Raw genomic sequence first — 21367 nt, 5'->3', positions numbered from 1 at the left:
AAGGAATATATCACATTAAAGGAATGTGATATATATCACATTCCTTTAACAAAATAACAGTAATAACTGGATACAAGAAATTGTGTTTTCCCAAGAATGCAGTAAAAAAAAAAAAACTAAAAATATATCTCAAGTGTGTTAGAGAAGGGATGTATTTAAAAGCAGATAATCAGGTTTCAAAATGTTTTTATTACAATTAATGTTAAAACAAGCATTCAGTTAAAAAGCTGCCAGAATTGTAATTTTTATTTCAATATGAAAGTGCTGCTGTTTCACTCCCAGAAAAACCACAAACTGTAGAAAATGACATAAAACCTATTTTTCGTCTGACATAAAATTGGAACAATCTTTCTGTTTTGGTTGCTGAAATTTTTCTATTTTCTAAATGGTATAACAATAATGTTTTTTAACTGCTTTCAAAAACCTGAGTTTATATAGATTGAGTTAAGGTTTGCTTTAATTGCATGTTTAAAAACTGTAAACTGGCTTTTTTTTTAGTTATCTTGGCTTGCTTTTGTTTTAAAGGACAGCAGCACTATAAGTTGGATTTAGTTTGAGTTTTGTCACAGTTTAGGTGAGTTGTGAAGAACTCCTGAATCTTCCTCCATAGATGGACTTCAGCAGCAGCGTGGGCCCTGGGCTCCCCTCCCCACAGGACTGGCATACCTGCGACCCCATGGAAACTGGAAGGGCAGTACGGTCCAAACGGGGGCTCTAAATAATGCCCGGCTCCAGGGTAGCTCACACTCTCAAAGTTCTCCTTCCCATGACGCTTCAGTCTGCCCACTATCTCGTCCATGTAGGCCTTGCTGTCCCAGTTTAAGTCGTCCTCTGAAGCTACAAACAGGAATCGTCCGCTTGCTCGTTCGATAGGCACCAGGGAGGCCTTGTTTTCCTCCTTCAGAGGATCATGCATGCCATATTTGGTTATAAGGGCTCCAGACTCAGTGGACATCACTTTGTTCATGTCAAACTTCAACGCTGAGAGAATCTGTTTATTCTTATAATACAGGGGAAAGGCTACGTTAGCGGAGCAGCCGTTGATCCAGATGACAGCCTGGACTCCTGGGAGGTACGATGCGATTGACAGAGCGAGATCTCCACTTTTAGAAAGAGAAATGACGCCGACTCCATTACTGCCCGCCTGGGGAAAAACAGGCAAGGTCAAATTAAAATGATTTGCATATTTCTCATGGGATAGCTCAGCATTATACGTAATACGATATAAACACAAAAACAACCCAAAAAGACCAGTGGAAGAAAATTAGGTCACTAAAAAAAAAGGAAAAAAATGTTGACAATTCTGAGTTTTCTCAGAATGGGAAAACTCAGAAGTTAGAATTCTGAGTTGTCTCAGAATTCCGACTTCAATCTCAGAATTCCGACTTTAATCCCGGAATTCCGACTTTAATTTAAAAATTCCGACTTTAATTTCAATATTCCGGCTTTAATTTCAAAATTTAGGTTAGTATCAGAATTCTTTTTTTTCCAGAATGTCAACTGTAATCTCAGGATTCTGATTTTGTTTCCTCAGAATTTTGACTTTCTTTTATAAGAATTCTGACTTTCAACTTATTCTGTGTCAAAATCCAAATAAATAACCAAACATTCTTAAGTGTATGTCCATTATGTTATGACATAAATATAACAACTGTTTCTTACTTGTTTATTTGTAAACCTGCTCTTTATCCACACTGAAAGCTCATCCCAAATTTATTTGGTGCATTCAAGTTTTAAGATTAGATTTACTTGATGGTGAATAAACAAATCAAACAATTCTGATTCTGGGAGAAAAGTAAGAATTTTGAGATTAAAGTCAGAATAGTTTTTTCCCCCTCCTTTGTATGGGACAAAGCTGCTAAATGGGATCAAAATATCAATGTTTTAGTAACTGACCTTATCTTGGTTCTTTAGAAATTTGATGGATTCTTCAAAATAATCCAGATGGACTTCTTTAATGTTCTTGGGCAGGTCGTCGTGACCGTACAGGGCCACCGTCAGAACCAAGAATCCCCGGCTGGCCAGCAGAGCGGCTCTTTTCTCCGACAGACCGCCACCAAACGTGTACAGATCCAACACAGCGGGGAACGGCCCTTCTCCTGACGAAAAATAAGCAATCCACTTCCTTATCCTTTAATTTTTTTTAATTTGTGGCCAACTTCTAATTTTTTTGTAATTTTAAGCTACTGTTGATCCTAATATTACTTGATTCCATTTTTTTTAGCAGCTTTAACAGAAAAAGATAAAGAAACAGCACTGATAATATTAATTTTCAGTAATATCTGACTAACATTAAAAGAGACTATGACATTTGCTTCAACTTTAAGACTTTTGCAGTTGATTCCAGTCTGAGGGAGCAACAAACCTCTCTGCTTTAGGTATGGATTATAAATTCCGTGGAGAAATTTCTTCTCAAAGATTATCTGGTTTAACTTTGTAAGTTTTTTTTCCACATTTTTACTGGGTTTCCAGTAAAAATTACTCTGATGATCCCGGAAACTCAGGACCTGAAGTTACCTCAATGAACTACTAATATTGCTTTATACTACAGGCTCCCTGTATGTAGTAGGTGCCCAGAATAAGCTCAAAATATTTTAGTTTCCAAAAATAAAACAATCTCGGTAACTTTTGTTAAATGTACTGCTTTTGCTACATTATCTCTTGAACTTTAACAGAACTAAACCATATTATTCAAACTTTTAGCCAGGAAACATTAAAAGCAACATTACTTTGCAAATTCAACAAAGAGATAACGCAACAAAGACCAACCTGGGGGAGTAAAAAGCACCCCACGAATATTCCCTTGTTTGACAGGAACGCGGTTGACCCCGTCTCCCATCAGAAACCTCTCATTCTTCACCTCAGCCAGCATCCCTCCCTCCTCTTCATGCACTGAGAAGTTCACCACATGGGGATTCAAGGAGTTAGTCTTGTGAAACCTCTTGTGCAGGACGTTTGGCCTCATGGACCACAGCAGACCCATGGGTTCGACCCCAACGTAGTTCCCACTGAGGGAGGCGTCTCTGCTCAAGTCGATCTCCCCGCTGCCGTCTGCCCTGTAGCTGGCCGAGGAGCTGAAAACCACTCCCTTCTCGTCTGTGGATCTGGCTCTCATGGTGACCACCTGCTTGGATCTCAGACCGGCCACTTTCACCTGGACGGGTTCATCGAACAGACACCTGGCGCTGGGCAGCAGCCTCAGCCTGACTTGATTGGACATCTGTGCTGTGGAACAAAATGCACAAAAGGTTTTGTCAAACATTTTGACATTTTAAAGTGAACTTGCTGTTGACTTTTGCAGAGCAGATTTCAGAAATAGGTGAAAATTTTGCTTATTAATTTATAATACAGAGTGTTTCACTTGACTTAGTGAAATGTACAAATTATTTACTTTATTCACTCATTAATCATGTTATAAATAGAGTTGGGTAGTAACGAGTTACATTTACTCAGATTTACTTGATTAACTTAAAAAAAAGAAAAACTTTTAAGAGTATTTACTACACTGTACGTTTTACTTTTACTTAAGTAATTTCATTATGAAGTATCGCTAACCTTACTTGAGTAAAGTTTCTGGATCATCTTTCCACTGAATGAAAAACAAACATGTTTTAACCAGAAATTCACCATATATGGACGCACACCTGCAGGTTTTGTTAAAGTTTCATAAGTTTTGTACTTGTTTTGGAAGAATTTTCTTTCACCTGATTTAAGCTATTTTTTTGTTATTTATATGAATTATTGTCATTAATTCCACTTAACTTTTTATTTTGGTCCGTCTGTTATAAGTTTTTTAAATATTAAATGATTGATAATTTGATCAATTACTTAGGACTTGAGTAAACTGTTTACCAAATACTTTTTTTACCGTTACTTGAGTCATTTCTTGGATGGCTACATTTTACTTTTATTTGAGTAAAAATATGTTGAAGTACAGCCACTCTTGAATACATTTTTAGATAATCTGTCCACCTGTTTTTAAAGCACTCAGGCTAAAGTTCTGAGCATTAAAATAGGGACTTACAACACTGCGCTTCAACACAAATAGCTTACACTTACGACAGCTACAATTTACCCAAGTTAGCTATAAACTGAGTTGAAAACACATATCTTTGTTGTTATTTTAAGTCAATTAAAGCATATTCAGGTCACTAACTTTCAATCACATTTCTAAACTTCTGAAGAGTAAAAAGTAAATAGTCGTACCTTGGCTAATGTCGCCCAAACTTCGGCACTTATTTATCCTAAAAACACCGCAACCCCCTGCGTGAAAAACTTTGGGGGCTCACATATACATATAAGCTCACAATACCTTCAGCTTCGTGTAGTGGAATGAATTGAATGCCAGGTGTCCTCATTCCTGGAGGTCAGGCTTCTTCCTGCTACATACGGCTACTTACCCGAAGCAACCGGAAGAGGTCTGGGTTTCTTCAAAATAAAAGTATAAAAGGGCACGTCTTTTAAAACATTTTGTTAGAAATTTGTTGTAGATACAAACACGAAGCAAAAGTTGGTTTCCGATTCAGGAAATGGCTAAATGGCGATTCTGCCTAATTTTTCACTACCTTCAGCATATTTAATCTGCTCTAGTTAAAAAAATCTACAACATCTAGACTCTTCTAACCTGTACTGGATTATTCTCAACTAATAGCAGAATATTTGAAACCATGTTTATGAATTGTGAAAACCTTTTTCTGATTTGTGAAACTTCAATAAAAGCCCATTTTACCCCTTTTTGCACCAGGATGATATTAGAACTGCACTAATTCCAAAACCACACACCTAGACACTTCCAACCAGGATTAGATTATTCTCAACTAATAGATTTAACCATGTTTTCAGTCAGTCTTTTCGTTGGCTTAGTTTCCAAATACCTCACACAATTAATGTGAAGTTCTTTTTATGGCTTGTATACAAGTGTTATAATTTTTAAAAAAAAAACAGATTTTACTTCAGATCTTTTTTATTATAAAGCATTTAAGCAAAAAGGTTACAGTACTCTAACTGTATAACACATTTAATCAGTTACAGAATATTAAATCTGTTCTTTCTATAAAAAACTATTACACATATTATTGCTTATTAGGTGTTCTAAAGTTAATTTCTGTTTTCAGGGATGTCCAACTGGCTGAGTTTCCTCCTCAGTAAGTCACCAAGCTCTGCTGAGGAGATGAACCAAGAATTTAATTCAGCTAAAACCGACCCTCTGAAATCCACAGATTTAAGTCTATAACTTGGATTTATTCTGTGCAGGATTGCAGCTCAGGTGAGTTCTTAAAAAGTCCTGGATCTTCTTCCACAGGTGGAGTTCAGCTGCAGCATGAGCTTGAGGTTCTCCGCCCCACATTACTGGAAACCTGAGCATCCCGTGTAACGCAGAGGGGCAGTGTGGTCCGTACGGCGGCTCCAGTAAATGTCCGGCTGCAGGGTAAATCACGCACTCGAAGTTCTTTTTCTGGTGACGCTTCAGCCTCGCCACCATGTCGTCCAGGTAACCCTTGCTGTCCCAGTTGAGGTCGTCCTCAGAGGCCACAAACAGGAAATGTGCCCCGGCTCGTTCAATGGGGACAACGCTGCCCTTGTTCTCTTCAGCCAGAGGGTTTTCAACAGCCTTCTTGATAATGTTAGCTCCGGACTCGCTGGGAATCACCTTACTGAAGTCAAACATCAGTGGTGAGAGGATCTGACGGTTCTTATAGTAGAGGGGGATGCCAACGTTGGCGCTGCAGCCGTTAATCCACACCACAGCTTCAACACCCGGCACAAAAGCAGCAAGGGAAAGCGCGATGTCGCCCCCCTTAGATCGAGATATTACTCCAACTCCTTTACTGCTCACCTGAGAGAAACATGAAATTAAAAAATAATAAATGATCAACACAGACAGTTCAGGAATGAAAGGATTATTCAGATAAACATACAGTTAGAAAAACTAACTAGATTTCAAGAAAATGTGGTTGCTACTTATTGTCAAGAGGACTTTAAAAGCTGACTGATATTCTTTGTTTCTCAGTGATTTTATACAAACTAGGAAACGAGATGCGTCTCGTCACCTTTGGCTGGTTTTGTAGGAAGTGCACTGATTCTTCGAAGTCATCCAGATTCATCCTTTCTAAGTTGGGTTTGTCAGTGAACACAGGTAAAGCAAGAACTATAAAGCCTTTATTGGCCAGCAGAGAGGCTCTTTTCTCTGACATGAAGGTGCACAGATCCAACACAGCAGGAAACGGACCCTCTCCTAAAATCAAAATAAAAACAAAAGGATGCTAAATACTAATTTATTAAAATGTAAAAGTCTGCATACCTATGAAAGGTGACCTATTATGATTCCTTGACAAGGCTAGGATAAGTCTGCAGGCTACACAAAACATATTCATTGCATTTTTTGTACAAAATCATTCTTAGATATACTTAAAAATCCTTCTGCTCAGCTCTTCCTATTTTTTTCACAGTTTTAGGACCTTAAATCCAAAGAAGCTGCTGCTTGCACATTTGCATGATGCACAACTATACATCTTTGTAAAGCAGAAGTGGAGCCTCCTGCACAATCAACAAGACTGTAGCAAGGGGTTTCTGCATGGTAAACAACAAAACAATCATATTTCCAGCAGCCATTGTACAGTGCATGCAGCAGTAAAACCAGCTAACCAAACATGCTGGAGTTCAGCTGTGGTTGCTAGGTAACAGGCTCTGGTTTGCTGGGGTTGCTAGATGACAGGCAGTGCCTGATGATTTGTGACTTTACATTCAAAATGTTTTTCAAATAGCAATTTTTTTAGACACCAAAAACATCAATTTACTGCCAAACAAAGACTGGATTTTTTTTTTATTGCTGGGGTTGTTTTTAGAAGCAGTTGAAATCCAAATGGAAGCAATAAAGCATGCAAAATGTAAACTTTACATAATAGGTCCCCTTTAAACATCAGGTTTGCAGCTCAGAGACATTTTCAAATTGACCTTTGGTGCATACCTGGCGGGGTAAACAGGACTCCTTGCATGTTGCCCTCTTTGACAGGAACTCGCCTGACTCCATCTCCCATGAGACGCCTCTCATTGGTCGCCTGGGCCAGCATCCCGCCCTCCTCCTCATGCACAGAGAAGTTCACCATGAAAGGTTCCAACGCTTTGTTCTTATAGAAATATTTGTGCAAAGCATCTGCCTTCAGTGACCTCAGCAGACCCATGGGTTCGACCCCGATGTAGCTCCCACTGAGCGAGGCGTCTCTGCTCAGGTCGATCTCCCCTCTGCCGTCTGCGCGGTAGCTGACCGAGGAATTGAACGCCACTCCTCTCTCATCAGTGGATCTGGCTCTCAAGGTGACCACCTGCTTGGACCTCAGTCCGGCCACCTTCACCTGAATGGGCTCGTCAAATAAACACCTGGCGCTGGGCAGCAGCCTCAGTCTGACCTGAGCTGACATGCTTCCTGAAGCTGAAAAAGAATTGTTTTTATGTTCGTAACATTTTTGCACACAATCAAAAGTCTGAAAAGTCAGTTCAGTTCTGCCTCTTTTGATCTCTTTTCAGAATGAACTGGAGGACCTCTTGCCACTTTAAATCCAATTAAGCTGCTGCTTGCACATAAAAATGGCTCCAAGCAGATGTGAAATTATAGCACCATACATCTTTGAAAAGCAGAAGTGGAGCCTCATGCACAACCAAGAAGAATACAGCAAGTGGTTTCTGAATGATGAGTCAACACAAAACACTTGTCTTTTCCAGTAGCCATTGTACAGTGCATACAGCAGCTGACCAAATGTCCTGGCGGTCAGCTTAGGTTGCTAGGTAACAGTACAGTGTAATTTAACAATCTGGACATTTATGAAACGGATCACTTTCCAGGCACCAAAAAACATTAACTGATTATCAAAAAAAAAAAAATAACTGGGTGTGTTTATTTAAATCCTTGGAAAGTTTTTAGAAACAGTTGAAAACATTAATGGGATAAATATTTCCCAATGATTTTGTTTCTTTAATATGTGTTGTATATTTCCTTGTCTTGTTCTTTACTTTGCTAATATTTCCACACTTTTCTGTTTTGCCATCGTTTTTTTTTTCTGTTTACTTGTTTTTTGTTGACATTTTAAAGATGAGCATTGGCAGCTTTTACAACTGGTAAAAGGATTTTACCAGTTTCCTGTTTGGAGGTTCTCTCTGGGTTCCTGGCTTCCTGCCACAGTTTAAAATCATGGCCATTTGGTTAATTGGTCTCTCTAAATTCTCCTTAGGTGCGAGTAAAAAAAAAAAAAAAAAGTGAATAAATATCAAAAGTAAATTTTGTGTTTGCAGTTTCTCTCCAGGTGTTCCAGCTTCCTCTCACAATCCAGACAGATTTTAGATGGATTAAAATTTTCAATAAGATTTAAACTTGTTTATGATATTATTATTACTAATATTACTATTAATAGTCATATAATTATATACTGCTCAAAAAAATAAAGGGAACACTTCAGTGTTCACTTAAATGTTAAAGTGTTCCCTTTATTTTTTTGAGCAGTGTATAATAAATTATGTATTTTATATATATATATATATATATATAGTTGCAGTCAATTTCTACATTTTGGTGGATAAGCTCATTAAAAACCCTTAGGAAGCTTATTTTAAAAGATATTATTAACAGGTCAGTGATGTAAAGCCCTCTTTAACAAAGTCAGCGTTAAAGTACCATTAAGTCTCAGACATGACGCATAGAGTTACAAAACAAATGTGATTCAAATCATAATTTTGACCTTTAGGTGCTGGAAATTAACTTTGAAATTTGACAAAATATGATAAACATTTAGGGCTTTATGGACAAATGGCGATCCGTCCAATAAAAGTGTTCTCTGTAAATATAGGTTAAAGGTCAGTGGGTAACAGAGCAAACTCCTGTTGCTAAAGACTTCAATGCGATACATGATGAATGTTTACGTTTACTGTAAGCAAATTAATAACAGTAATGAGTGTATATTTACAACGCGAAGACATAGTTTGGGACTTTATTTAGAGCCGAACTGTCGAAATATCTAAGCAAAAATAGGCAAAACTTTTCACTTTTTAAATTTATTTTGTTGCTATTGGAAAAACTAAATTAATTGTAATCACACAAATATGTTTTCTTTTGTACGAATGTTAGAATCATTTACTCATCTTTTTGAGTTATTTTACTCTATACATGCCTTTTATGCTAATATTTTACGATAACATACAGTATATATGTAGCTAATATTTTACGAGACTTACACTAACGTGACTGAACTTACCGACTAGTGCAGTGGTGTCCAAAGTCGGTCCTCGAGGGTCGGCATCCTGCATGTTTTAGTTCTCTCCTGTATCAAATGATGGCTCATTAGAGACCTAAGGAGAACATTGACATGCTGAAAAGATTGTTACAACCACGAGGGAGAGAACTAAAACATGCAGGATGCCGGCCTTCGAGGACCGAGTTTGGGCATCCCTGGACTAGTGGGACATGTTTAGGTGCAGATGTCAGTTGTGACGAGAATTACTTACCCGATAGTTTGACTCCGTTTAAAATCCTAAGTACACCTCGCTGCAGCAAACAGAAAAAGGCGGGGACGAACCACTGTCAGTCTCATACCTTATTTGGAAATGGGACCATTGCAATCCGGAAGTGAAGGGGGCGCTATTTCCTATACCTCCGTTTTTATTTTCTTTTGAAGTCTGTGATATATTTTCACCTTAGGAAGGAGTTTCACTCTCAGAGTGTATTTAAACTTATCTTTTATTTACTTCAGCGCAGCTCAGTTTTTAGCAAATTCTGTAGCTTTCGGTGCACTTCTAAATCTGCTTCTTAGTCGCATCATTTCGGGCTTGCGACTGCCTCTGGTGGCGTGGGGGTGGTAACACAACTAATCTAATTATATTATTACTAAATCAGAATACCACTAAGTCTTTATTATTTATTAATAATTCCGGCATTACTGGAACAGTAGAAGAAAAATTCCCTCACAAAAGAACATACCTTTTCATTTTCATAAGGAAGTAGAGCTAATTAAGTAAGATGAACAAGAACTGAAAGTGATTCCAGTTTTACTTAATGGCCAATTTGTTGAAACTGGCACATTTTAAATTCCTTGCGTCATTCCTGGACAGTCAGCTCAACTTTGCTGAAAACACTGAGTATATCTTTAAGAACTGTTCTCAGAGACTCTACCTTTTAAGAAGACCTTGAGGTTATCCTCCCGCTTATATTCTTATATCTTATATTATGTCTATGCTCATAACAGCCTGAAGAACTACGGGAACAGCAAAGGCTCAAAAAGACTGATTTTGCAATTCTTAGTTGTGGAGTTTGAAAATCCCCCCTCTCTCTATGTAAGCATATACAGTTGGGTAGTAACTACAGTAAGCGTCACTTTTGCTAATGGGTATTAAAGCGAGATAGTACCTGAATGAAAATGAAGGGAAAAGACCCTTTTTGATAGTTAAATGCAGTCAAAAGTGCAGAGATAGCAAACTAAGAGTCCGCTTAGGGCCCCAGGGCCAATAAGTGGAGTACAGATTTTTTGGGGGGGTTTTTTTGCAACAATTTCTATGTGACTATATTAACGAAAATACACAATTTCATCAAGAAGTTTTAATTTTTTTTACCATAATATATATTTGATCATGTATGTAGAAATCATTCCTCATATGGACAAAAATAAAAAGTAAATTGCTCTCAGGGGAGCCCTGTAGGCCACGGTAGGTCATGTTTCACCGGTAATATGAGCTGCAATGAGCAGAGCACATCCAAACCTCCAAAGCTCCAGTGGAAGATAAATTAGCAAAACAATGAGAACAGGGAAAAGAACGAAGAATAGAAAAAAATCCAAGATGGAGGTATGTTTGCTGTCACCTACAGAAAATTGGAAAAGATTTTTTTAAAAATTCTGATTCCTTTCAAAAAAATAACAGCGATAAACAAGAAATTCTGTTTTCCCCAACAACGTGGTGAAAAAAAGAATTAAAAGATATATTTCAGGTGTGTTAGAGAAGAAATGTATTTAAAAGAAACAGATAAAAATCAGTTCTCAGTATGTTTTTTATTAGAATTCATCCATTCATTTATCTTTACTGCAACAGTGTCTTCTCATGTCTGCCTAAAAAATCAGTCCTCCAGCTGCAGCTGATCCGTAACGCTGCTGCTGCTGTCCTCACTAAAACCAGGAAGATAGAGCACTTCACCCCAGTACTAAATCACTTAGTGGCCAAGCACCACAATACATAATTCAACTTCTATGTGTAGCGGTTGATAAAAGGTCAGAAGAATCACACAGGGATCAGGAATCAGGATAATTTTATTCCTGTTCAAAACAAGAACATTTTTACTCCAGCAGCTCCTGGGCTTCAACTTCCTCACACATACACCTTTCCTCAGCGCAGGTTGGCGCGAACTGACACAGAAATACATTAAACAGAACCCAAATTCTGAGGTTCATGAACATTAAAATAAATCTATAGTCATACAAAACAATTAAAATGAAACCTAAACAGAAATAATCTATCCTATAATTACAATTTTCCACCATAACATAGAAATATACTAAATACATAAATTTAACATCTAAATAAAATTTTAAACAACACACATACCTGTTCAAAACAAGAACATTTTTACTCCAGCAGCTCCTGGGCTTCAACTTCCTTACACACACCTTAACCAAACAAAAAAAACACAAAATAATCACTTTGGCAAGGAAAACTTAATAGACGTTACAAACGTGGGAATTAAATGCCCAGTGAGGTGCTGCTCTAAACATAAAACAATTATAAACTTATGAGTTTACAACATACTTTAGAACATTTTCAATATTTTAATACGCAAACAAAAAACGCTTACCTCTCCTCAGTGCAGCTTGGTGTGAACTGAGGAGGGCAGCGGGAACCAACAGGATGTAACGCAAAAACAGGAAGTAAGAAAATAAAAGCTTCCCCACCAAAAATAAAATACAATTAAAAAACAAAGGAAAAATGTTCATAGATGAGGATGGATTTTTACACACTAGGAACAAAAAATAAAAGTAATATAAAACAGAAACAATATATAACAGACATGTCAATTCAAAGAAAATTAGTTTTGAGAAGGTTCATAAAGAAAATTAAATAAATAACTGCTACATATGCAACACAGATCTATAACAAACCTCAAGAAAACTGCAAAATTAATAAAACCCTGAGTGCCTTTAGATCTAGATTAAAAACACACCTGTTTGGAGTTGCCTTTCAGTTAAGAATTTAACGATGGTACTTGACTTAATGTAATATTTTGATTGTTGATTCTGTGTTGCATGACTTTGTGTTTTTGTGTTTTATGATGTAAAGCACTTTCAAATACCTTGTTGCTGAAATGTGCTATACAAATAATACTTGATAGATCCATTGATTAATTGAATCAATGTTACAAAAAGCATATAGTGAAAAAGCTTTAAGAATTGTAATATTTATGGCAATATGACAGACTCTGGTATGTTGGATCAAGAGGGTTCAGGGATGTTAGCAAGTCAGATCTGTCATTTCAGGACAAGTTACAGATCTGAATTACAAAAAAAAACAATGCTACTTTTTCACTTCCGGAAAACTCCCAACTTTCATGAATTAAAATGTGCTAAATGGCATTACAATAGTGTTTTTTCCAAAAAACAAAAAAAAGAAAAAGAAAGAAAGAAAATGTTTTTTTCCAAAAAAGAGTTTAGCTTGAACTAAGGTTTGCTTTAATAGCACATTTTCAAACGGCTTTTTTGTTGTTGTTGCTTTTGGAGTAATAGATCTTCCTTTCAGCCCCCAAACTCATGGATTTCTTTTAGACATTTTGGCTTGTTTTTGATTAAAGGACAGAATAAGGTCAAAACTTAGATGTGAATGCCAGACAGTCTTGTTCAATAAATTAGGACTGATGGGGCCTGTCAGATTAATAGTACCTTTCAAAAACAACATTTGAGCAGGTATTAAAAATACGAAGAATAGAAAAAAATCCAAGATAGAGGTATGTTTCCTGCCGCCTAGTGTAATACAGAAAATTGAAATATAAAAAATAATTCAGGTTCCTTAAAAAACATAACTGTAAAAAACTAGGTAGCCTACAAAAAATTGTGTTTTTCCAAGAATGTGGTAAAAAAAAAATAAAAAATTAAAAGAATATGTTTCAGGTGACCAGCAACCCTCCCGACCCCACTAAGGGACAAGGGTGTAAAGAAAATGGCTGGATGGATGGATGTTTCAGGTGTGTTAGAGAAGGGATGTATTTAAAAAGCTGTTCTAAAAACAGATAAAATCAGTTCTCAGAATGTTATTAGAATCAATGTTACATAAAGCATTTAGTTAAAAATCTGCAAACATTTTTATTTTTATGGCAATATGACAGTACTGTTTTTTCACTTCCAGAAAACCCCCAACTTTCATGAATTAAAACCGTTGAAATTGACATACCTATTTTTCCTCTAATTTATATTAACTGTAACAAACTTTACGTTTTTTCCAGGGTTACTGATGTTGGGAATTGGAGTTTTTGGGATTGTTTTTGATTATTATTTTTGTTGTTTATGCTGTTTTTCTGCAGTCTTCCACCAGTGGGATTTAGGAGGCTGCTGTCTCCTGGAGGGCGGTCTCAGGTGTTGTGTTGACGCACATGCAAGCAATCGGCTTCATCAGCCGATAAGAGGAGCCGATCACCAGTCCTCCAGGGCCTGAGTGTTTGCCTGTTATGGTATTCTGCACCTCTGAGTTCTTCGTTCTTCCAGTTTTTTTTTTATCTGCATTTACCTTTTGGTCTCCTCGTAGGTTTTTCTCTCGTGGTGCCTTGGCTGATACCCATTGTGTTACTCGAGTTATTCACTTTCACGACTGAAAGTTTTCCAAGAAGATTCTCTGGTACCCGATTCCATGACTGGGGAAGAACTGCTTCTCTTTTCACTACCTCTGCTATTTCTTGCCCGCCCTCCAATGAAAACATCAACCCACAGCTTCCAGCAATCACGTTACTTCTCTGATCATCTGAACTTGGACTATACCTCTTCTCCCCCACCAGGGAACCTATCCAGTGACCTTACCCTCCTCCCTGGCAGAGAATCCCAACCAGATCAGTAAACACTGTAACTATCATCATTTCTTTGTTTCAAAACTGTCAACTTGCCTCTCGTCTCCACTGCCTTCAGTGCTCCATCAGTTCCAGGACAAGAATCACACATTCCACTCAGTATTTGTTCAAAATAAACTTTATTCATCTGATTTTTCCTCAGTCTCCTGAGTGTGTTCTGTATGTGGGTCAAGCGACTGGCTCCCATTATTATAACTGAAATATTTCTATTTGCTAAATGGCTTAACAATAGTGTTTTCAGTTAAAAACTGCTTTCAAAATCACAAGTTAATATAGAATTAATTAAGGTTTGCTTTAATAGTGGATTTTCAAACTGTACAAGCTTTTTTTGTTTTCTTTTTTTTGGAGTAATGGATCTTTTTCAGCCCAAAACTCTCTTTTAGATATCTTGGCTGGTGTTTGATTGAAGTACAGAAGCACTATAACTTGGATTTACTTTGAGTTTTGTCAGTTTAGGTGAGTTCTGAAGAACTCCTGGATCTTCCTCCATAGATGGACTTCAGCAGCAGCGTGGGCCCTGGGCTCCCCTCCCCACAGGACCGGCATACCTGCAACCGCATGGAAGCTGGAAGGGCAGTACGGTCCAAACGGGGGCTCTAAATAATGCCCGGCTCCAGGGTAGCTCACACTCTCAAAGTTCTTCTTCCCATGACGCTTCAGTCTGTCCACCATCTCGTCCATGTAGGCCTTGCTGTCCCAGTTTAAGTCGTCCTCTGAAGCTGCAAACAGGAATCGTCCGCTTGCTCGTTCGATAGGCACCAGGGAGGCCTTGTTTTCCTCCTTCAGAGGATCATGCATGGAATATTTGGCGATAAAGGCTCCAGACTTGGTGGACATCACTTTGTTGATGTCATACTTCAATGCTGAGAGAATCTGTCTATTCTTATAATACAGGGGAAAGGCTACGTTAGCGGAGCAGCCATTGATCCACACCACAGCTTCAACTCCGGGCACAAAAGCAGCGAGAGAAAGCGCGATGTCACCCCCCTTAGATCGGGATATTACTCCAACTCCTTTACTGCTCACCTGCAAAAAACATGAAATTAAAAAATAATGACCAAAACAGACAGTTCAGGAATGAAAGGACTATTCAAATATACACTTCAACAGTTACAAAACCTAACTACATAAAAAGACAATGTGATTGCTTATTTTCAAGAGCACTTAAGCTGATTGATATTTGGTCATATAAAACAAAAATTAGACACTTTGGATGTGTCTCGTCACCTTTGGCTGGTGTTGTAGGAACTGCACTGCTGCTTCGAAGTCATCCAGATTGATCCTTTTTAGTTTGGGTTTGTCAAGGAATAAGTATACAGCAAGAACTATAAAGCCTTTATTGGCCAGCAGAGAGGCCCTTTTCTCTGACATGAAGCTGCTTAGATCCAACACAGCAGGAAACAGACCCTCTCCTTTGAGAACAAAAAGAGAACAAAATAATTTTAAATATTCATTTATTAAAATATAAAAGTCTGTTTACCTTGTATTGGTTAGGATAAGTCTGGGGCTACTCAAAACATGTTCATTGCATTTCTTGCACAAAATCAGTCTTAGTTAATGAGACTTCATTCTGCCCAGTTCTGCCTGTTTTGAGTTTTTTTAGGGCCTCCTGTCACTTTAAATCCAAAAAAGCTGCTGCTGGCCATGACCACCAACTCAACATTTACACTTGCATGTGAAATTGGTTGCAAACAGATGCACAAGTAGAAGTGGAGCCTCCTGCACAATCAACAAGACTGTAGCAAGGGGTTTATGAATGGTAAACAACAAAACAATCATATTTCCAGCAGCCATTGTACAGTGCATACAGCAGTAAAACCAGCTGACCAAACGTGCTGGAGCTCAGCTGTGGTTGCTAGGTAATAGGCTCTGCTTTGCTGGGGTTGTTAAATGATGGGCAGTGCCTGATGATAAATGACGTTACATTCAAAATGTTTTTGAAATGGTGCATTTTTTAGACAACAAAAAACATGAATTCACTGCCGAACAATGGCTGGAGGTTTTGTTTTAGAAGCAGATGAAACACAAATGGAAGCAATAAATCATACAACATGTAAATTTTGCATAATAGGTCTCCTTTAAACATAAGGTTTACAGTTCAGAGACATTTTTAAATTGACCTTTGGTGCATTTGTTAACTCAGCATGCTTTATGTTCTTCATAGAAAATCTGCAGTGAAGATATGTAAAAAAAAACAGTTTGGTTTCTGATGGAAATGCTAATTAAAATACTTAATGAGGTCGTCATTAATACCTGGCGGGGTAAACAGGACTCCTTGCATGTTGCCCTCTTTGACAGGAACTCGCCTGACTCCATCTCCCATGAGACACCTCTCATTGGTCGCCTGGGCCAGCATCCCGCCCTCCTCCTCATGTACAGAGAAGTTCACCATGAAAGGTTCCAACGCTTTGTTCTTATCGAAATATTTGTGCAAAGCATCTGCCTTCAGTGACCACAGCAGACCCATGGGTTCGACCCCGATGTAGCTCCCACTGAGCGAGGCGTCTCTGGTCAGGTCGATCTCCCCTCTGCCGTCGGCGCGGTAGCTGGCCGAGGAATTGAACGCCACTCCTTTCTCATCAGTGGATCTGGCTCTCAAGGTGACCACCTGCTTGGACCTCAGTCCGGCCACCTTCACCTGAATGGGCTCGTCAAATAAACACCTGGCGCTGGGCAGCAGCCTCAGTCTGACCTGAGCTGACATGCTTCCTGAAACTGAAAGAAAACAGTTTTCATGTTGTTACGACCACTTGTGGTGCAATAAAACAACCAATATAAAAAGGACAATATTTATTGGTACAAAATAAGAGGATGTATATTTGCAAAACAATAAGTAAACAAAATAAATGAAAAACAATGGAAAAAGGAAATCAAAACAGCAGGGTGCAGCAACAACTGCAAAAAACAAAGAAACAAAAATTACCAAAACGCCTATTAAATCTTTGAAATATAACCATGCAATTCAATTAAAAATTAAACAAAGCCTACCTGCAGCGTCGATCAACCACACGCCCAGGTAAAGCACTTGTCAAATTACGACATGTAGTGTGGCCCTATATAAAGAACACCAAACACTGACTTAATATAAATCAAATTAAAAGAGTTTTGTCTTTACAATAGAAAACACACACAAACCTGATGACAAACAGTGGAAGGCGTGGGCCAACACACCTGGTCCAACACAGAGGAGATTGACAATCTGCCACCAGTCTGACAGCTTCCCTTTTATGGGCGCTTGAGATGTGGAGGCAGCGACCCCTGGTGGTTCCACCTGTTACAATGTTCTGAACATGTTTTGCACAAAATAATTCTCAGAATTATTTTAGTCTGCTCAGTTCTGCCTATTTAAAGCTTCTTTAACAATGAGCTGTTTTAGGGCCCTTTCTCGCTTTAATCTTGAATAAGATGCTTCTGGCCACGCCCCCAACTCCACATTTACACTCAAGTGAAAATGGCTGCAAATAGATTGGCAATTATACAACCACACATTTTTGAACAGGAAAGTGGAGCCTTCTGTACAACTAACAAGACTGCATCAAGTAGTTTCTGAATGGTGAGTCAACAACAAAACACTTGTCTTTTTCAGCAGCCATTGTACAGTGCATGCAGCAGTTAAACCAGTTGACCAAATGTCCTGGAGGTCAGTTTAGGTTGCTAGGTAACGGCACGGTGTAACTTAATCTGGAGGTTTATGAAATGGATCATTTAATGGACATGTTTACCAAAAAACAACAGGTTTATTTTTTTTTATGTTTGGCAAAAATTTATGTGATAAATATTTGCCAATGATTTTGTTTTTCTTGATATTTGATGATATTTCATTGTCTTGTTCTTTATTTTGCTGGTATTTCCACATTTTTTAGTTTTGTCGTCTCTTACAACCCCAAAAGTCTAGGGGTTCAGGGGTGGCAACATAAAATGTGTCCAGAGAAACAAGTGGAATGTAAAAATAATTTATTACAAAAGATAATTTAACAAAACCAAATCACAATACAATTTAACCCAATTAATGCAAAACAAAAGGGATTAACAAACACAAGAATGTCAATTGCAAATTAAAGTTACAAAATGTTGAACCAAGTCAGTCTAAAGTAAACTCAAAATAACCCAAAAGGGTGTGTGCCGTTACTGGTGCATGTCTGATGCAAAGGCTTTCTAACGCCTTTCTCATGTCACAACTTTTATTTGAGTTTTTGTTAAAGTTTCATAAGTTTTGTACTTGTTTTGGAAGAATTTTCTTTCACCTGATTTAAGCGATTTTTTTTTTGTTATTTATATGAATTATTGTCATTAATTCCACTTAACTTTATATTTTGGTCCGTCTGTTATAAATTTTTTAAATATTAAATGATTGATAATTTGATCAATTACTTAGGACTTGAGTAAACTGTTTACCAAATACTTTTTTTTTTACCGTTAATTGAGTCATTTCTTGGATGGCTACATTTTACTTTTATTTGAGTAAAAATATGTTGAAGTACAGCCACTCTTGAATACATTTTTAGATAATCTGCCCACCTGTTTTTAAAGCACTCAGGCTAAAGTTCTGAGCATTAAAATAGGGACTTACAACACTGCGCTTCAACACAAATAGTTTACACCAGAGGTTCCCAAACTGTGGGGCGCATCCCCTGCGGGGGGGCGCCGTGCCATTTCAGGGGCCGGGGGGCGGGGGGGCGTCTGGATGGATGAAAAAACATAAACAAAAACAAAAAAAAAAGCATTAACGCTGAATGCGTTCGGTTTTTACCTTAGAATGGCCAACTCTATGTTATTCCTATGTCAATTTGATACAACAATGGCTTCCACACTTCCCATATATGTGTCCTCTGTCACTTTTATCAGCAGTTGAAACGGTTAAATCCGTTCTTAACATGAGGTAACCTGTTTTACCGAGGCGCCTTTAAACGCAATATGAGCGCTACGACACTCGCGCTGGGTTTACATCTGTGCGGCAGTGAAGGAGACCTGCTGATGCTGTGTGGAGCTATGCATGTGTGTGTGAATGAATCATGGCAGCAAACCAGCAAAAGGCAAAGAACTTTAAACAGTTTTTCCACCAAACTAACCGACTGAGTTGAGTAAAGCTGTTGGATACAGGTAAAGTTAGCTAAAAGATGACTAGCTAATATCTATACGTCACCTTAAGCTTAAGAAGTGGCCTGTAGGCTACCGATGTTGTTGTCTATGTCCAGCTACATACATTCATTTTGCCCCCAAAAGAATATGGAGTGAAAATAGTCTCAAAATATCTGTGCGTGTGTAAAAAGATTTGTGTGTGTGTAAAATGTTTTGTGCATGCGTAACAGGATTTGTGCGTTCGTGGATTTGTGCGTGTGTAAAAATATCTATGTCTATGTGTGTGTGTAATACTAGATTTGTATTAGATTGAAACTTAAAAATAAAATAAACCTTCTCCTACGCCTATACATGTTGAAAAAGTACACACAAATCACCTGGTACACACACAAAACTGCATTTACACACAAATCCGGCTACGAGTGCACAACTATTTTTGAGACTCATTTCACGCTTCGGGGAAGCTCCCAGATTTGTGTGTAGATGGTACGTTTACAAGCTATCAAAAGCTGGGACATCTGAGTTTTGCTCGGAGTCTAGTGTTTTTATCCTCAACGTTTCTCACTGTGCTTGTGCCGAAGTGGCAAATATGTTAGTTCGCTGGAAAACGGTATATCTCAGCACTTCCTTATAATATCCTAAAATTATTTCTAGACATATTGTGCGTTTTTGAACGGTACAGGAGACTAAGTGGTCTGAAAAACGACCACTGGGTGGCGGAATGGTTCGCTGGCCGAAAAAATAGCCAGGCAAACCCAGAAGCAAGAAGGAGCGTCCCGGTGGTTTGTCCTCTGAAGTAAGTAGGAGCTAAACCTGCAGGCTTTGCTCTCCGATTATAATGAGACATGGAGTAATTATAAATGATTTCACATTACGTTTTATATGTCTGGTATTTTGATACTCTGCTCTTCTCATATGTTTCTGTTAGCGGGAGCTAATGTTTATGTGAGCTATGCTACATTAGCTGTTGGGAGCAGAGTCCGTATATTTTTATTCTCACTCATCACAGTTTGATAATCTATCTTCAGTCTTAACTTTAACCCAGGTTGATCTAGTTTTATGATGCCGAAGTCGGCAAGCATCTTCAGGAGATTATGGCATTTATAGATGTTGGTCATTATCACTGAAACCGTATTTTGTTGCTTCAGCAGTAACGAAGGTAGATCTGGACTTGCAGGAACATCATCTGCTGCTAGACTTTATTCACCAGAACAAACTGAAAAGTACGTCATTTATGTTGACTTTTCAACATACTTAAGGATTTAGTCTAATGTTCACACATAGGCCTGTTAGAATAATCAATTAATCGGATGATAAATTAAAACAAAGTCAATCATTTCCATTGGCATTATTTATTTATTTTTTTTCTCTCTACCAAAAACTGGATAATAAAAGTCTTCAGTTTGGTACTTTGGTCTCGGTTAGACCTTATATTGAAAATAAATTTTGTTTAAAAAGACTTAAAAATTCATTAGTTTTATTTATTCTGGATATTAAAAATGTCTTCCAGTTTCAGTGTTAAATGTTCATTAGAATTTAAAGTGTAATGACCTTTGAGAATGTGTTCTTGCATTATTATTTCGTCATTACCATTATATAACTTAAAAATGGCCTCAAAAGAACTATATTATCGTTTGTTGAGAACTTTGGAACAACTTGTACAGTAAAATTTTTCATGGTGACAGACCTATTCACACATCCTCCAGAATCTTCAGACTAAACTTTGTTTGTGTCTGGACCCCATTTCATTGACCCTTAAACAAATATATACAGTACCTCATCTGCAAACCAGGACAAACCTGCTGTTCCTGTTCGTCTTCACTTCAAGGTGATTAATGTAGATGATAAATGTATTCAGATGGTTTAGATTTTCACAAGCGGTAAATTTCTTTCTCAATTGATATTTTGACACAATTGGCAGTTAATAAACACATACTTAAGAAAATAAATATTTTATGCATTTATAGCACCACTGCAAAAATAGCCTTTACAGCAAAACATTTAATGTAAAACATTTGATTAATATAAAAAGAAAAATTTCTACACCAGTGCTCCACTGGTTTGAATCTTACATAAGAAACAGGGATTTCTTTGTTTCAATCGGAAACTTCTCATCAGAGAGGTCAAAGGTCACATGTGGGGTACCCCAAGGTTCAATCCTAGGACCCCTTCTTTTCAATATGTATATGTTCCCACTGGCTAAGGTTATAA

The 21367-nt window shown here is 37.8% G+C and overlaps 3 protein-coding genes across 9 annotated transcripts; all 3 read right to left on the bottom strand.

Moving 5' to 3' along the window:
- Positions 1-169: 169 nt before the first annotated feature.
- LOC103479484 (acyl-coenzyme A thioesterase 1-like) lies at positions 170-4851 on the bottom strand. 4 transcript variants are annotated; one of them, XM_008433931.3, is made up of 4 exons: positions 4313-4851; positions 2770-3225; positions 1897-2099; positions 170-1144 (listed from the first exon to the last, which is right to left on the bottom strand). In XM_008433931.3, exons 1-4 carry the CDS (start codon positions 4356-4358, stop codon positions 536-538), a joined length of 1314 nt encoding a protein of 437 aa, XP_008432153.2. In that variant the 5' UTR covers positions 4359-4851; the 3' UTR covers positions 170-535. The 4 variants fall into 4 exon arrangements, with proteins under 4 accessions (XP_008432153.2, XP_008432155.2, XP_008432154.2 ...); XM_008433933.2 differs by having other exon boundaries at positions 2770-3220; positions 4313-4411; XM_008433932.2 differs by having other exon boundaries at positions 4207-4323.
- A 94-nt stretch (positions 4852-4945) lies between these two features.
- LOC103479485 (acyl-coenzyme A thioesterase 3-like) lies at positions 4946-10184 on the bottom strand. 3 transcript variants are annotated; one of them, XM_008433937.2, is made up of 5 exons: positions 9493-10184; positions 9243-9308; positions 6968-7429; positions 6051-6235; positions 4946-5836 (listed from the first exon to the last, which is right to left on the bottom strand). In XM_008433937.2, exons 2-5 carry the CDS (start codon positions 9292-9294, stop codon positions 5228-5230), a joined length of 1308 nt encoding a protein of 435 aa, XP_008432159.2. In that variant the 5' UTR covers positions 9295-9308; positions 9493-10184; the 3' UTR covers positions 4946-5227. The 3 variants fall into 3 exon arrangements, with proteins under 3 accessions (XP_008432159.2, XP_081454535.1, XP_008432158.2); XM_081598409.1 differs by having other exon boundaries at positions 9243-9336; positions 9493-10183; XM_008433936.3 differs by lacking the exon at positions 9243-9308 and having other exon boundaries at positions 9493-10180.
- A 3989-nt stretch (positions 10185-14173) lies between these two features.
- On the bottom strand, positions 14174-17346 carry LOC103479486 (acyl-coenzyme A thioesterase 3-like). 2 transcript variants are annotated; one of them, XM_008433938.3, is made up of 5 exons: positions 17213-17346; positions 17066-17130; positions 16331-16792; positions 15305-15489; positions 14174-15103 (listed from the first exon to the last, which is right to left on the bottom strand). In XM_008433938.3, the coding sequence occupies exons 3-5, from the start codon at positions 16779-16781 to the stop codon at positions 14525-14527; spliced, it is 1215 nt and encodes a 404-aa protein (XP_008432160.1). In that variant the 5' UTR covers positions 16782-16792; positions 17066-17130; positions 17213-17346; the 3' UTR covers positions 14174-14524. The 2 variants fall into 2 exon arrangements, with proteins under 2 accessions (XP_008432160.1, XP_081454536.1); XM_081598410.1 differs by having other exon boundaries at positions 17066-17091; positions 17214-17265.
- Positions 17347-21367: the final 4021 nt, after the last annotated feature.

This window comes from Poecilia reticulata, chromosome 17, assembly GCF_904066995.2.
Source record: "Poecilia reticulata chromosome 17, P_reticulata-male-v2, whole genome shotgun sequence".
Classification (NCBI taxonomy): domain Eukaryota; kingdom Metazoa; phylum Chordata; class Actinopteri; order Cyprinodontiformes; family Poeciliidae; genus Poecilia; species Poecilia reticulata.
This window is presented reverse-complemented; position numbering and strand designations above follow the sequence as displayed.

What these genes read in the sequence shown, in the direction of transcription:
- LOC103479484 (XM_008433931.3), bottom strand. Translation starts at nt 4,358, where the DNA reads ATGAGGACACCTGGCATTCAATTCATTCCACTACACGAAGCTGAAG. An exon ending in TCCACTACACGAAGCTGAAG is followed by an intron (nt 3,226 to 4,312) that starts GTATTGTGAGCT and finishes TTTGTTCCACAG; the next exon opens with CACAGATGTCCAATCAAGTC. An exon ending in GGTGCTTTTTACTCCCCCAG is followed by an intron (nt 2,100 to 2,769) that starts GTTGGTCTTTGT and finishes ATTTTTCGTCAG; the next exon opens with GAGAAGGGCCGTTCCCCGCT.
- LOC103479486 (XM_008433938.3), bottom strand. Translation starts at nt 16,781, where the DNA reads ATGTCAGCTCAGGTCAGACTGAGGCTGCTGCCCAGCGCCAGGTGTTTA. An exon ending in AGTCCTGTTTACCCCGCCAG is followed by an intron (nt 15,490 to 16,330) that starts GTATTAATGACG and finishes TTGTTCTCAAAG; the next exon opens with GAGAGGGTCTGTTTCCTGCT. An exon ending in TCCTACAACACCAGCCAAAG is followed by an intron (nt 15,104 to 15,304) that starts GTGACGAGACAC and finishes TGTTTTTTGCAG; the next exon opens with GTGAGCAGTAAAGGAGTTGG.
- LOC103479485 (XM_008433937.2), bottom strand. Translation starts at nt 9,294, where the DNA reads ATGCAGGATGCCGACCCTCGAGGACCGACTTTGGACACCACTGCACTA. An exon ending in GGACACCACTGCACTAGTCG is followed by an intron (nt 7,430 to 9,242) that starts GTAAGTTCAGTC and finishes ATTCTTTTTCAG; the next exon opens with CTTCAGGAAGCATGTCAGCT. An exon ending in AGTCCTGTTTACCCCGCCAG is followed by an intron (nt 6,236 to 6,967) that starts GTATGCACCAAA and finishes TTTTGATTTTAG; the next exon opens with GAGAGGGTCCGTTTCCTGCT.